The sequence below is a fragment of the Zychaea mexicana genome, assembly GCF_025766255.1.
Source record: "Zychaea mexicana strain RSA 1403 chromosome Unknown BDB00scaffold_88, whole genome shotgun sequence".
In the NCBI taxonomy this organism is placed as follows: domain Eukaryota; kingdom Fungi; phylum Mucoromycota; class Mucoromycetes; order Mucorales; family Lichtheimiaceae; genus Zychaea; species Zychaea mexicana.
In genome coordinates, this window is record NW_026516751.1 from 99,937 (window position 1) to 114,299 (window position 14,363).

At 44.3% G+C, this 14,363-nt stretch overlaps 2 protein-coding genes across 2 annotated transcripts; one reads left to right on the forward strand and one right to left on the reverse strand.

Moving 5' to 3' along the window:
• The first annotated feature begins 12 nt into the window (after positions 1–12).
• BDB00DRAFT_843325 (armadillo-type protein) lies at positions 13–9,695 on the forward strand. Its single transcript, XM_053124954.1, has 13 exons — positions 13–367; positions 459–739; positions 838–949; positions 1,037–1,318; positions 1,412–1,505; positions 1,573–1,782; positions 1,867–2,140; positions 2,206–2,449; positions 2,522–2,901; positions 2,998–3,670; positions 3,755–9,121; positions 9,197–9,335; positions 9,404–9,695. Exons 1-13 carry the CDS (start codon positions 299–301, stop codon positions 9,643–9,645), a joined length of 8,367 nt encoding a protein of 2,788 aa, XP_052975681.1. The 5' UTR covers positions 13–298; the 3' UTR covers positions 9,646–9,695.
• Positions 9,696–10,350: 655 nt separating this feature from the next.
• BDB00DRAFT_747387 (uncharacterized protein) lies at positions 10,351–11,028 on the reverse strand (the record flags this gene model as incomplete). The annotated part of the gene is made up of 1 exon (XM_053118562.1): positions 10,351–11,028. A coding segment is annotated over one exon (678 nt), but the record flags the coding sequence as incomplete, so codon positions are not given.
• Between the last annotated feature and the right edge of the window lie 3,335 nt (positions 11,029–14,363).

The following is a 14,363-nucleotide window of genomic DNA, read 5'->3' on the forward strand; positions in this document are numbered from 1 at the left end:
TCACCACGAATTGTCGGATTAGTGTGGCTTGCACTCAAGCAGACTGACACTTTTTTTTTGCCTTCGATTCCTGCGATCGATCTCGACAACCGGAATCCCTCGCCAACGCTCTCTTTTCTCATTTTCGACATACTCACCACTCACACACACTTTTGCATTTCCTTTGTCATTTTTTGTTAATTCTACCTTTATTGCATTTAATCTGATTTCAATCTATTGTCCCATACGCACACACGTATACACCACATCTATAACACACCGCATCTGTACCTAGAAGAGCAAGAACACCTCGTCCACCATGCAAGACAAAGAACTTAACGACACACCCGAAACATTCCTTGCCGAAGGAGCCACAAAGCGATTTAAGGTAGAAACGAGAATACTACTCGACTATGACGACGGCGACTCGTGATTGTCTTTTTTTTATGTACTGATCGTAAACAATTATATATGATCAGTTTCAATCCTTTAATACGCTTGTCGATCGTATAAAAGTCGATGTTGTGCGACGATCCCGACTTGTCGAAGAAGATCCCGATGAATTCGATTCCTTCTTTTATCAAGCATTATTATCATGGAAGGATTTGAACCTGACAAAGAATTTCAAAACCTTTGAACGCGAAATGACCCCGTTGTCGAAAACCTTGCCTTCCATTATCTACAACAAGGATAAAATTGTCGACGTCCTGGAGAAACACTTATTAGTAAAAGATAGTACAGCCTTTGATGCTTTGCTAGAGTAAGTTTGCTTCAGCTTTGTGCTTCGAAAGGAAAGGAAAATACCGTCCAGACGAGCCGACAAGAAAGCAATAATTAACATTTTTTTTTTGATAATAGTTTGGTGACGAAATTGGCAAAGGATCTCGAAGGCGAATTCTATCCATACTTTCCTCGTTTGCTTTCTGCTATGCTACCACTTGTTCATCACCGAGACGTTCGATTGCTCGAGGTACGATATCAATACAAATCACGCTGCATGATGGAAGGATTGAGTTTAATTATTTTTTCGGGACAACTACTTGTTGTATATCAATAGAGCTTGTTTAACGCCATTGCATACTTGTTCAAATACCTCGCACGACAAATTCTACCCGACCTTTGCTCAACGTTTACGCTGATATCCAGCTTATTGGGCGAAGATCACAAACAAAAGCCATACATTCGACATTTTACAGCCGAGGCATTTGCATTTTTACTGAGAAAAACGCGTAACAAGGATTTCGCAAAAATAGCTGCACATATTTTGACATCGCTACGAGAAAATCCATCAGAACAATATACCGAGGGTCTTGCTATGCTTTTCTTTGAATGCATGAAGGTAATATATACATAATCACTCACTCACAAGAAAGAGAGGGCCGTCGTATGTGTGAGAATGTGGAAGTTGACCAGATTGTTATTGTATATATAGCAAGTGGATCATCAACTTCATTCAAGAGCAAGTGCCATGTACAAGGAGTTATCAAGTCAAGCGTTAGACGAGAAAGTGAATTTGGAAGATTTGGGTAAGTAGTTAATGACTATGACTTATGAGGTTTTTCGCTAAATGGGGAATTTATGGATATATTGTAGAATCGAATGCATTGTACAACTTGATTCTGAAAACTACATTACTGGTTTTGCATCATACCAACGCACAGCACCTTGGCGAGTTTATCAATGTGATCCTGCAACAAGTGGACGCGGAACTTGAACGAAAGAAATTGGATCAAAAGCGGTTAACTATGCTTGTTTCATCGCTCAAGCTGATCGTTACTGTGCGCGGAGGAAGCAGAGTTCAAGGTATATTTAGTTTAAAAGAGTGTTACCCGGGTTTTGGGATGTCATCAACAACCGGATATGCTGACAACAGATTGCACCTTTCAGAATATGCACCCATTGTACAGCGTATGCAGGCTGTCGCAAAAATGCTGTTTACGACGAAGACGACGTATTCGAATCTTCTCTATGCCGAGGCATTGAATGTCACAACGGGAATTCTTGCATTGGGATCACTTGAAAGTGTCTTGAGTGGTGGTCGACTTATTCTGGAATCGATTGTAGCGTTCAAAGATCCAGAGCTGGTGTATGGATTCTTTTTGGGACTGTCCAAGTTGGAATGGACTGATTTTGCTCAAGTCATGTTACCTTATATTGTCAAGTAAGCTACTCGGAAGTTGGTTAGTAGGAGTTATTGTATACAAGTATGCTTACGCTAAATGATAGGTACACAGCAGAAAAGTTTGACAACTTCCCAGAGCAAACAGTTTTGTTATTGGCAGAGCTGACTTCATCCGGCTCACTTGAACTTCCTGAGGGCACGTTGTCATCATCTTTGACAGCTGAAGGTCTTTTACGTCTGCCAGCAGTCAAGGGTAAATCGGTTGCAGATGGGTTGATGGAAATGCTGCACAAGACGTATGATTGGAACAAGGAGCGGGATACACTTAATGAGATCGATATCAACAACGTAAGTTTAAGTCATACTTGAAAAAAAAGGGTAAGAGTTTGAAACTAAACCTGCTCTCTTAACATAACCTAGCGCGATATGGAGTCCACATCTATCATCACCTCTTTATCTGCAGCTGCCTATGTCTTGCCGCGCGTCCATGTTGATTTGAATAGTGCACTTGAAGCACTGCTTGCAGTAATCGATTCTGTTACCAACCATTTGACACTCCAGTCCGATGGAGACAACCATGCTATCAACACACCGCTGGTCATTGCGCACAAGAACTTTGTTTTGGAAGCACTTGTGGGTCAAGCTATTGAGTCACTTGCCAAACTTGCATCCGACAACAATGCGGTACAAAAGACGAGCCATTTGCATGACAAGCTTGTGGACTATATGCTTCGAAACCATGGTCACAATGAAATGGTTCTTCGTGGTGTTTTCACGTACTTGGATATGCTTCGAGCAGAGTAAGTTACCATGTCGAGTCACTTATGATAGCATCGAATCTGTTTTTCACCAAGACTTCATTTTTTTTTCGGTTCTCCATGTTTGATCTTGATTAGCACGCAATACAATGACAAATTCACTGTGGAACGATTGGAACAAATATATCCATTAATCAAAGAGAACCTCGGCTCGTACCAAATGAACTGCCGTTTATACACTTGTAAGATTATTGCCTTGTACGACCAACCATTGATGGAAAAGGACAAGCAACACACAGACGACGAGCCTTGCGAACTGCCTCAAGTAGCTGTGGATCTGGAAGAAGCCTCCATGTCCTTAGTAGATTTCCGTGACAAAATCATGTATACCCAGAAACTCGGCGTGATTTTGGAAACTGGACGTGTGCCCGAATTGTATACCGACTTTGTCTTGCGTTATGGTCTTGGTATTTTGAACATCCAGTTGCGACCCCTGTGGACTGAAGTCAGAAAGGTGCTGGCCATGTGCGCGGCTAATGATCGCGAATCCTACTGGACCTTGTGTTTCGGAGAACTGTCCAAGTTTGATGATCAAAAGCAGTTGGTGCGGGATGGGTTTACCAGTGATGCCCTCGTTGCTGCAAATGCAGATTTTCCTGCTGCTGGTCAATCCACGAGCAAGAAAGCAACCAAGACCGGCAGTATCACGTTTGAGTGTCATACATTGGACAAGTTTTCTGGCGTGCAAGATCATTCTATGGCCTTGATGGGTAATGAAAAGGCAAACGGCTATGTTGCCCTTTTCGTAAAGGTATGTTGTACATAACATTTGATCGCCTAGTCATCATTTTATATACTAACTTATTGCTTGTTGCTGCTACTTCTATCGTTGCAGTTGTCTGGTCAAGAAAATGCACGCATGGACTACTGGCATTACTACACCTTGATTCTGCAAACGCTCAAGGGCACACCTGCTGTTACCGAGCAACGTGCTCGCCATTTGATCCCAACTTTTTTCAAATTCGTCGAGACTGAGTTTAACAGCATTGTAAACGAAGACGAGCACTTTACAAACGGCGAACCCAAAGCCAAGGATGAGGACGCCATGGATATCGATACTACCACTGAAAGTGACTTCACGCTTCTGAGACGTTCGCGCGGTATCATCAAGGCGCGGATGATCAGCTGGTTGGAAATGTTTGCCGTGTTCACCAACCCCAAGGTCATGTACAAGACCGAGGACATGTTTACCATTTTGATGCGTCTGCTCAGTAAAGGTGAACCCCCATTACAAAAGGCCGCGCTCGAGTGTGTTTTCACATGGAAGAACCCAAGCGTGATTCAGTACACCGACAATCTACGTAACCTGCTCAATGAGCAACGTTTCCGTCACGAAGTATTTGCGTTCTTGTCAACCGACGAAGTGCAAGCATCGATTGATCCTGCCCATCGTGAGCAATTGATGCCTATCGTTATGCGTATCTTGTACGGCCGACTTGTGCAACCTGCTCCACGACGTACCAAATCCGGTGCTCGCGTCAACAAGGAGTCTCGTCGTAATGCTATTCTCAATGCTGTGGCCATTTGTCAGCCTACCGAAGTCCAGTATTTCCTCGATTTAGCACTAGCTCCTTTCAAGTCTGTCCTTGAATTGCCCGAGGGCGATCATGACAAGACAACGGGTGCGTTGACTGAATTTAAGCTTGACGAACGTCGTGGCAATCAACTTCTGGAACATATTCCATTGGGTCGGCAAGCGGGTTATCTTTCCATGTTGGAAGGATTGCTGGCCGCTATGCGCACCAAGGTCGAGGTCTATTTGCCTACGCTTCTCAAGTTGGTGCTTTACATTGGCAAATTTACTCAACGCAGAAAGACGGATGATGACGCCGACGACGACAATGAGGTTGAACCAAAAAATGGCAACGAGGATGAAGAAGAGCAACCGCTGTACCAGGCCACTGCCAAAACCAAGGATATCCACAATGCTGCCGTCAAGCGTATGGTCGAAGCATTCCGTCTCAATGTCAGCTTTGATTTTTCGCCTTATATGCATGTTGTTTTTGCTGCATTCATTTCGCCTCGTTTGCATGCCTTGCCAAGCGATGCACCTCAGGGCAAATTGGCTATCATGGCCATGTTCCGAACTTGGATTGAATTTCGCGAACGTGTCACATACTTTGCCGACTACGATAAGGAGCTTTTGCCACAACTGTACGGTATCTTGGGCGCACCCAGCATCAAGGAACATGTCATGAAGGATGTACTTGATATCATCGATACACTGTTGGATTATTGCGATGAAGAAATGCAAGTTGACGATGATAGGTCGGTCGCTGTGTCGCTCAAGGACAAGTTGTTTGTGCCCCATGTGGATGTTTTGCTCCAGCACTTGCATTTCCGTCTTACTAAGAGCAAGGACGATAAACAATTTGGCAGCGGCCAATATTCTGTCCGTCAAATTGCCGTGGTGTCCCGCATTGCGCCGCTCACAACCAATGGTGAACAAGCAAGAATCATTGTCGATCTGTTGCTTCCCAACTTGCGCAAGTCTAGTCGCATCATACCCGAAAAGACCAAGGAACATATTCTGTCGGTGTGGGCCAAGTTTATGCATCTTATTCCTGGTTTCAAGGAGCTCAAATTGGTGTATTCGCAGTACTACAGTGCAGCATCTCAACTATTTTCCAGCTTGCGCTCACGCGAATGTCGTACGGCCTTGCTTAACGTGTTCCAAGCCTTTGTGGATGTCAATCCTGCGCTTACAAAGGTCGGCGAGCTCTTGCGTGCCATGAACACGTATTCGGCCAAACGTTTGGATGACCCCGACTATGATGGTATTTTAGATGCCTTGAACTCTGTCGCTGACGACTTGTACCCGACGTTTGATCACCAGCAGTGGTTACCACTGCTTCATCAATTTGTGCACAACATGCATGATCCCGAAGAAATGGCACTTCGTGGTGCTGCAACGCACTGTATGACCGTCTATCTACGCACAGCCAAGGATAAGCAGGATCCTGAAGAGAAGCGTCTCTTGATCAACTACGTGACTCACATGATCTTCCCTGCCATCAAGCGCGGCTTGACAAACCATATCGAACTCATCCGTATGGAATTTGTCAACTTGCTTAACGCTGGTATCCATAAGTTCCCTGATCTTCCTGTCTTTGAAGACATGGTGGTCTTGCTCGGCGATGGCGATGAAGAAGTCAATTTCTTCAACAATATCTATCATATGCAATTGCATCGTCGTGTACGTGCGCTGTCAAGACTTGCTGATACAGCCGAAACCGGTGTATTGAAGCCAAGCACCGTCAACAATGTGTTTATCCCATTGGTCACTGCATTCTTTTACGAGACCGACCGTGTCAAGGACCACAATTTGATTAACCAGTGCTGCGCGACCATTACGTCGTTGGCCCGTCAACTGGGTTGGACGCGTTACTATGGCATGTTCCGCACCTACATGGAACTGATCGCCAAGAAAGAAGATATGGAAAAGGTTTATCTCAAGATTGTAAGTGCTATCCTGGACGCTTTCCATTTCGATTTGAAGCATGTGGAAGTGTCGGACGAACAGGCCGTCGCTGTTATGGGTCGTCAGAAGGTGCGCATCGATTTCAAATCATCGGTGCAACTTACTGCTGAGGCAGAAAAGAAGGCTGCTGCTGAAGTAGCTGAGGCAGCCAAGCAACAGGACGGTGCAGACGGAGAAGGCGAGCAAGAGGATGATCAAGAAGAAGACAAGGAAATGCCCAAGGACCTTGCTGCCAAGATTCATGATACAGTCATCCATCGCATGCTGCCCTCATTAAACACCTATCTCACAAAGACAGCAACCAAGCAGGCTGCACTTATCCGCGTACCCATTGCTCTTGGTGTTGCCAAGTTACTGCGTGCTTTACCAGAACGATCCATGCGCACCAACCTGCCCGGTCTGTTGGTCAGCTTGTGTCAGATGATCCGTAGTCGAGCGTTGGACGTACGTGAGACGCTTCGCGAGACATTGCTCAAGGTCAACGCATATCTCGGTCCCGCCTACCTGTCATTCATCATCAAGGAACTCAAGGCCGCATTGACGAAAGGTTACGAAGTCCACGTCCTCGGCTACACGGTCAATGTCTTGCTCGCTGATACGATCCCACGTCTACAAGTTGGCGAACTCGACTATTGCTTAGAAGACATCATTGGCATTTTGATCAACGATGTATTTGGCAAGACAGGCCAAGAAAAGGATGCCGACGAAATGACAGGCAAGATCAAGGAAGCCAGAAGCCAGAAGAGTATGGCCACGTTTGAAAGCCTCAGCAAGGTGATCCACTTTAACAACTTGCCCATCGTGCTGCTGCCGCTCAAGGATGTTATGTCTGAAACCCAGAGCTTGAAGATTTTGCGCAAGGTGGATGATATCTTGAAGCGTGTTTCAGCAGGTCTGGTACGCAACCCAGAGTTCGAATCGTTGGAGTTGCTCGAATTCTCGCATGGATTGATTACGGAGAATTTGGATACGTACAAGGCCAAGGCCAAGGCCAAGGTCGAAAAGAGCCAGCAAGAGAAAAACTTTGAAGTTCAACTGAAACGCGTTGATACGACACCCAAGGACCATTTGACAGTCAACGCTTACCGTTTTGTCGATTTTGGTTTGCATTTGCTGCTCACTGCATTGCGTCGCAACAAGTTTGATTCGCGCCTGGAAGAGCACAAGGCGAAACTGAATCCATTGGTGCCCTTGATTTCTAGTACGCTGCATTCAAACCATACGAGCAGCATTACTTTGGCGACTAAAATCATGCGCATCCTAATCACTTATCCTTTGGAAGAAGTACCCACCGCAATCCCTGCTGTGATGAAACGTGCGTTCCAGCTGATCAAGAGCGCTGGCAATTCCCGCTCGCAACTCATTCAGTCGTGCTTCAAGATGATTACAGTATGTATCCGTGACAATGATACAGCAAGACTGACCGAACACCAGCTTGTGTTCTTGCTTAATATTATCCGGCCCGATCTGGAAGAACCTGACCGTCAAAGCACCGTGTTTGCCTTGATTCGAGCCATCATTGGCCGCAAGTTTATGGCACCGGAGGTATATGATTTGATGGATTTGGTCGGCCAAATTATGGTGACAAACCAAGCCAAGGAAATCCGTGACCAAGCACGATCTGTCTATTTCATGTTCCTGATGGATTATCCACAAGGCCGCGACCGCTTAAAAACGCAAATCAGCTTCATTGTCCGTAACCTCGAGTATGTTCACGAAACGGGCCGTGCATCTATCATGGAGCTGTTGCATCAAATTATTGACAAGTTCGGTGACGCTATTTTGATGGAATATGCTGAGTCCATGTTCTTGGGTCTCATTTTACGTTTGGTCAACGACGAATCGGCGAAATGCCGTGAAATGTCTGCAGAACTGATCAAGATGCTTTTGGGCCGCTGCACCGACGACAAATTGACGACGATCTATCGATTGCTGGACAAGTGGATGGACCAATCGGACAAACCAAGCCTGCAGCGCGCTGGTTGCCAAGTGTATGGCTTAATCATGGATAACTTCAACTCCAAGTCAGTGGCGACGGGTCTGGTACCACGGTTAGCGCACTTGCTTGAAGAAAACAAGGCGTTGAAAGAGATTCATCCGGATGTGGATGACGAAGAAGAAGAAATGGATGTGGATATACCATGGGAAGTCGCTTACTACAGTCTCAGCACGCTTTCCAAGGTCGGCAAGAGTTTCCCAGAGCTCATGTATGGTGAAGTAGAAGATGCCATGGCAATGTGGTACGGAGTCAAGGAGATGTTATTGCATCCTCACGCATGGATACGTGCATCTTCTGCCCGCTTATTTGGTCATTATTTCGCCAACGTCGATGCTCAAGACCGAACACATGCTGGTGTACGCTGCGAGTTTTTGACAAAAGAAAACTTGAGTGATTTGGTTCTCAAGTTTATCGAGCAACTCAAGAGCCATTACTTGACCGAAGATCAAGCAAGCCAGATTGTCCGCAACTTGTTCTTCATTTCCAAATGTCTTTACTATTTGCCTGCAGATGAAGACACGCGACAACACGAGCTGGAAGACGAACAGGAACTCAATGGTACTGCTGCTACCAAAGGATACAATCAAGAGGAACTCAACACTGCACAGGCCAAGTTGGATCAACGACCCAACCGAAATGCACACTACTGGATGTTCCGTCGACTTACCTTCACTGCACGTGGCGGCTTACAAAACAAGGGCAGTTCCAAGAATATTCTCATGGTAAGAATCTTACATATATACTAGGTCGTTAATCGATATAACGTTTAATTAAATTATTAACATAATTGCAAATAGCGCTCATCCATCTTTAAATGCTTTGCTGCTATCACAAATCATATGCAAGCGGAAGACCTGCCTCCTTATTTGGTATCCATGATCATGCCCATCTATCGCGTGACGAATGATCAGCAGATCAAGGATGACCAAGAGTTTGGTAAGATATACCATTACCAAATAAAAAACAAGTAACAGTATTGCTAACATGTATGTATTAATCTATAGATGAACTGAAACAACTTGGTAACGAAGTACTTAATATGGTACAACAAAAAGCCGGATCGACGGTATACTTTGCAGCTTATCAGCGAGTACGCCAAAGAGCTGCAGATGCACGACAGGAACGAAAGGCAAAACGAGCATTAGAAGCAGTTGCAGACCCACAGTTGGCTGCACAGCAGAAGATTGAACGACGTCAAAAGAAGCGCAAGACCGGCGGTCCCAGAAAGTTAAAAGCAACTTATTAATAATAATAAAAAGAACGAACAATAATGTAAATTTTCTTTAATCTTTTGTATGTAAAAATAATAAAAATTCTGTATTTTCTAATTTTGTGTATGTGAATAACGTGATATTTTTCTCTTGTTTATCATCCATGACAATAAATTACAAGTAAAAGAAGGGTATACAATAATAACATGCAAAGAAACGGAAAGAATAGGAATGATGAGTAGGGAGTGTGCGAGAGAGACAGAGAGAGAGAGAGAGGAGGTGGGGCGTGCTGGATAGTAAGTGGTTTGTTTGTGCTAAAAAGGGCGTGCACACATCACACATACATTTTTGGAAGGAAAAGGAGGATGTAATACACATTTACAATAAGAGAGGAATAGGTAGAACGATAATACATAGAAAAAATAAGTAATAATGATAGCAATAGTAGTAGTTGTTAGTGGTAGCAATTAGTGCTTAATGGCTCTGAGAAACCGTTGGGGTCGCCATCGACTTGTCGTTGCGACTTTCTCCTCTTCAATGGTAGTTGAATTGTTGTACGGAGGGCCCATACTGCTTGTACTGCTGCTATTATTGCTACTGCTATTACTATTGCTGCGTTCTGAATGATGATGATAAAGATGCTGAAGATGCTGTTGTTGTTTCTGATGATGATGATTTGGATGCAGATCTACGATAGGCGGTAAAAACTTGAGCACACTACTATTGCTGTCCTTGGACGATAGTGATGGCGACTGACTGAAAATGTATCGCATGCGATCGTCGTCGTCCGTCCAGTGTGCCGAGCATAATCGATATTCAAACATGACCAGCGTCAAGTCAGGCCGCTCGACCAGTCGGCGGCGTGACACGTACGATTGAAAATAAGGCTTGCCACAAGCTGTACACGGCTTGGGTTGTACATGAGGTAAGTAGTATGCTGCTTCTTTGATATTGCGTCGAGCACAGATTTCGAGTAAACTCGGTGGATCGTGTTTCAAATCGTTCATTATATGAAGTTGTTCTTCTTCGGATGTTGCATTGTTGTTATCTTTCTTTGATACAGATGCAATCTTGAGACGACGCAGGTTGGGCAGTTGTAATAACTCGGCTGGTAGCATGTTTATTTCTGGACAATGCAGGACGGAGAGTGAGGCCAGACTTTCTAATCCACCGACTTCGATGGGCAGTTCCGACAGTGAACGGTTGTGGTTCAGGTTTAAATGAGCGAGTTTTTTCAAATGGCCGATGTGTGGGCTCACGCGGGTCAGTCGGTTGTGGCCCAAGTCCAAGTCGGTCAAGTTGATTAGGCCACAGATGGTGTCTGGTATCTCGACGAGCTGGTTATGAGCGAGTTGTAAGGTTGTAAGGTTGATAAGCGATCCAATGGCATCAGGCAAGTGGGTAAGATGGTTCCTTGACCTATTGCCAATGGATGAATGGTTATTATACCGTCACAGTGTTCTCCTTGTCTTTCCCTAAACAAGAATGTACCGACTACCAGTAGCAGCAACCCCTTTCTTTTTCGCCACCCAAGCATAAAAATAAAGGGCTGTTGAAAGAAGAAACTCCTGAGAGTGGCAAAAGAAATCCACATCTCACTTTCATACACACACACACACACACAGCTCTTTTTTTTTCTTTAGACTTCCAGGCACCCCCTTTCTCTTTCTCACTCGCTCATCTCCCCTATAATGCTATACGACGACGACTACAACTACGACTACAACTTACAAGTCGAGCTTCTGAACCATAGTAAGATGATACAGATTCGTGCAGCTTAAACTCGTCAAGTAGCGACAGGGGAGATGCAGTTCTTGCATAGATCCACCACTACCATCCTTTGGTACTATATCTTTAAACGTCAATTTCTTCTGTTGATGGTCACTCGTGTTTTCGTCGTCGTTATTATTTTTATCAATTCCGGATTTCAAACTGGTCGGTTCTTTGGATGGCGACCGAGAACTGCCACTACTACTCGGCAGCATGGTGTCAAGATAGTAGGTCGTGTCAACATAGGCTAGTTCCTTCACCAGACGATCGTCTTCAACATAACCGGAATCCGGTCGTCGTTGCTGTTGTGAAGTTGGCACGGGCTCGGGCTCATTGCTGTTGGAATGGCAATTGTTGCTGCTGTTGTTTGTTGCAGTTGACAAGCCATAATATTCAGGTCGGTCAAGTAACAAGTCTGTCGTAGTCGCTGTCGTTGTGATGGCTGTGACGGTGACGGTCGAGCTAGTGTTATCAGTGCGATGGTTCACGTAGCCAAACGTTAGCCCTTGGTGCTTCTTTGTACTGACACTTTGACCCATAACCAAATAGCCGAGCAAAGAAGAAGAAGAGGTGTGTATCAAAGGTGGAGAAGAGGGATAGAGTGTGAGCCAAAAAAAAAAAAAAAAAGAAAAACGCAGAAAAAGCGAGGTGGAGGAAGAGAGCGAAGAGCAAGAGAGAGAAGAAGAGAAATTATATATAATCGCAACAATAGAAAAAAAGGTTGAAATAATAAAGAGGGCAAGTAAACCGCACAAATAAAGAATGCACGAACGCGCGCCGAATTTTCTTTATTTTTTCAGGGGCTGGTCAACATTGGCAAAAAGTGGATAGGCAGCAATTGCACATGCTGCGCGGGCGCTTCTTCTTCTTCTTCTTTTTAAACTCGGAAGAAAACAGTTCCGGGGGGTGGTAGGAGAAAGGAGAGCGCTTGTTGGCGAATAGCCGATCTTTTAGTCGTACCTTACCCTCCCCTCCCACGCCCAGAGCAGGCGAACAACACATCGGTGGTGTAAAGACGGGCCTGTCCTTAATTGGGGCTATCCCAATAATAACAACAACAACGACAACGTTCTTTTTCTTTTTAGCTACCGGTATGTTCCTACTATGTACTACAAAGAGGTCATACGACGTGCTGTAGAATAGGTACATGGAGTTTCTCAAATGAAGGAGAGGATGGCGATGATGGTAGAATAAACTCCATCGATTGTCTCCCCGCTAGAAACTTTAAATCGAAATCTCGGGTAAGTGTGTATGTACAGTACAGTTTTTACAATGTACTACTATACTGTTCTCTCCCGTTGTGTCTGTATTACATAGTGTAGATGCTACATGTACAGAGGCCTTACACGCGAAAACAGTAGCAAACCGTTTATTCCCGAATAAAGCTCAGTTCTTAAAATACATCGAAGATCATTCTCGGGAAAACAATACAAGGTTCATCGTGATCCTCGCGCACGGATTGGTGTTAACCCCATATATTCTAGTCCTGGCGAATATGTCGTTCATATCATCATAATTTACGGCTATATATACGTTGTTTTACCTCTATTCATCAACGGTTATGACGTGAAGAGCATGATTATGGATATCATGTACGTATCGACGTATATTACGTATTAGCTACTATGTAGACAACACCAACAAAGTTATATCTGTCGGTATGACGATACACTATGATCATATTCATTTCACACCAAAACCTAATAAAAAACTCAAGCTAAATCAATGATCATTTTGTCCTTTTGTTTACAGACAACGGTACTAATGTTCTTTTATCTGGTGGCACGCCGAGATCGACGCATGCAGCCGTGTCTTCCTTTCGCTTGCTGTCGTTGATCTTCATAAAGAACAATACGCAGCAGACATATTGTTGCATTACTGTACATCTTACAGAATTCATGCATCGAACGAAAGAAAGAAAGCTGTCAATAGGGGAGAGTGAGGAGGGAGTATATGTGTAAGGTGAGAACACGACTCTTTATACTCTTTCTCTCTCTCTTGAGCTCAATGCTGCGGCAAACGAAGAAATGTTGTTTAGTTCTACATATACGTCATGTAGCAGCGCTACTACTAGCATCAGCAACAAGAAGACAGAAGCATACAACCAGTTGATAGCAGCCTCCCTATTTTTTTCTGTTGTCTTTTGCTTCTACCGACGTGGGAGTTAGTGCTGATGATGATGGCAGGCGTACATATATGTCACATCACATATCCAGCCCCCACCCTCCCCTCTTTCTTCTCCTCCCCTATTTTATCGTACATACTTTCCATCAAAATTTGCAGCAAGCAATGAGAGAAGTTGCAAAATGCCAACTTTTCATTTTGTACCTTAACTGATGCAACATTAAGCTGTGTGTATCGTGCTGCTACTGCACTGCTTTCAAATGGAGTGTGCTTACAAGAAGAAGAGGTTCTGAGCCTTTCATCCCGCCATTTGCTGTACATAGAGCGCTTTGCACTGTATGGGCCATTTACCCCTCCTCTATCGCATTTATTTGGAAAATTGTGATAAAGTGCATATTATATGCCGCATAGATGCACGCCTGCCACATTGTACAATTACTGACTACATAATGCGCACCATGCTTAGCTTACTAAGAAGATCGCTATGCATAAAGCACACAATAGCCGCGTGCTCCGGAGCTAATACACAAAAAAGAGCATGCTTAATCCGGCTTGCCGCTGCCATTTATTATACTCCAATCGGCGACTATCACATCAATCTACTGCTTGATATTACCCTGTAGGAAAATTTATCTTAAAAAAGGTTTTAAGTTTCCGCTCGCGGCTCCATTTTGATAAAAGGCGGGCTTTTCACGTGCAAGACTTCTTTTCTAAAAGTAAACTTGCACTTCCGATTCGGTTGTTTCAGCAATTATAGTTTTGCTAATCATCAGTATAAACAAGCATGGTAAGTATGTCTATGCAAGTGGATACCGTGTAACCTCTCGACAAAAAGAGAAAAAGGGGTGATAATGATCTA

Bases quoted from the DNA above. Each gene is read 5' to 3' on its own strand.
- BDB00DRAFT_843325 (XM_053124954.1), top strand. From the start codon at position 299: ATGCAAGACAAAGAACTTAACGACACACCCGAAACATTCCTTGCCGAA. The intron at 740-837 runs GTAAGTTTGCTT...TTTTGATAATAG, and splicing joins GCCTTTGATGCTTTGCTAGA to TTTGGTGACGAAATTGGCAA. The intron at 2,902-2,997 runs GTAAGTTACCAT...GATCTTGATTAG, and splicing joins TTGGATATGCTTCGAGCAGA to CACGCAATACAATGACAAAT.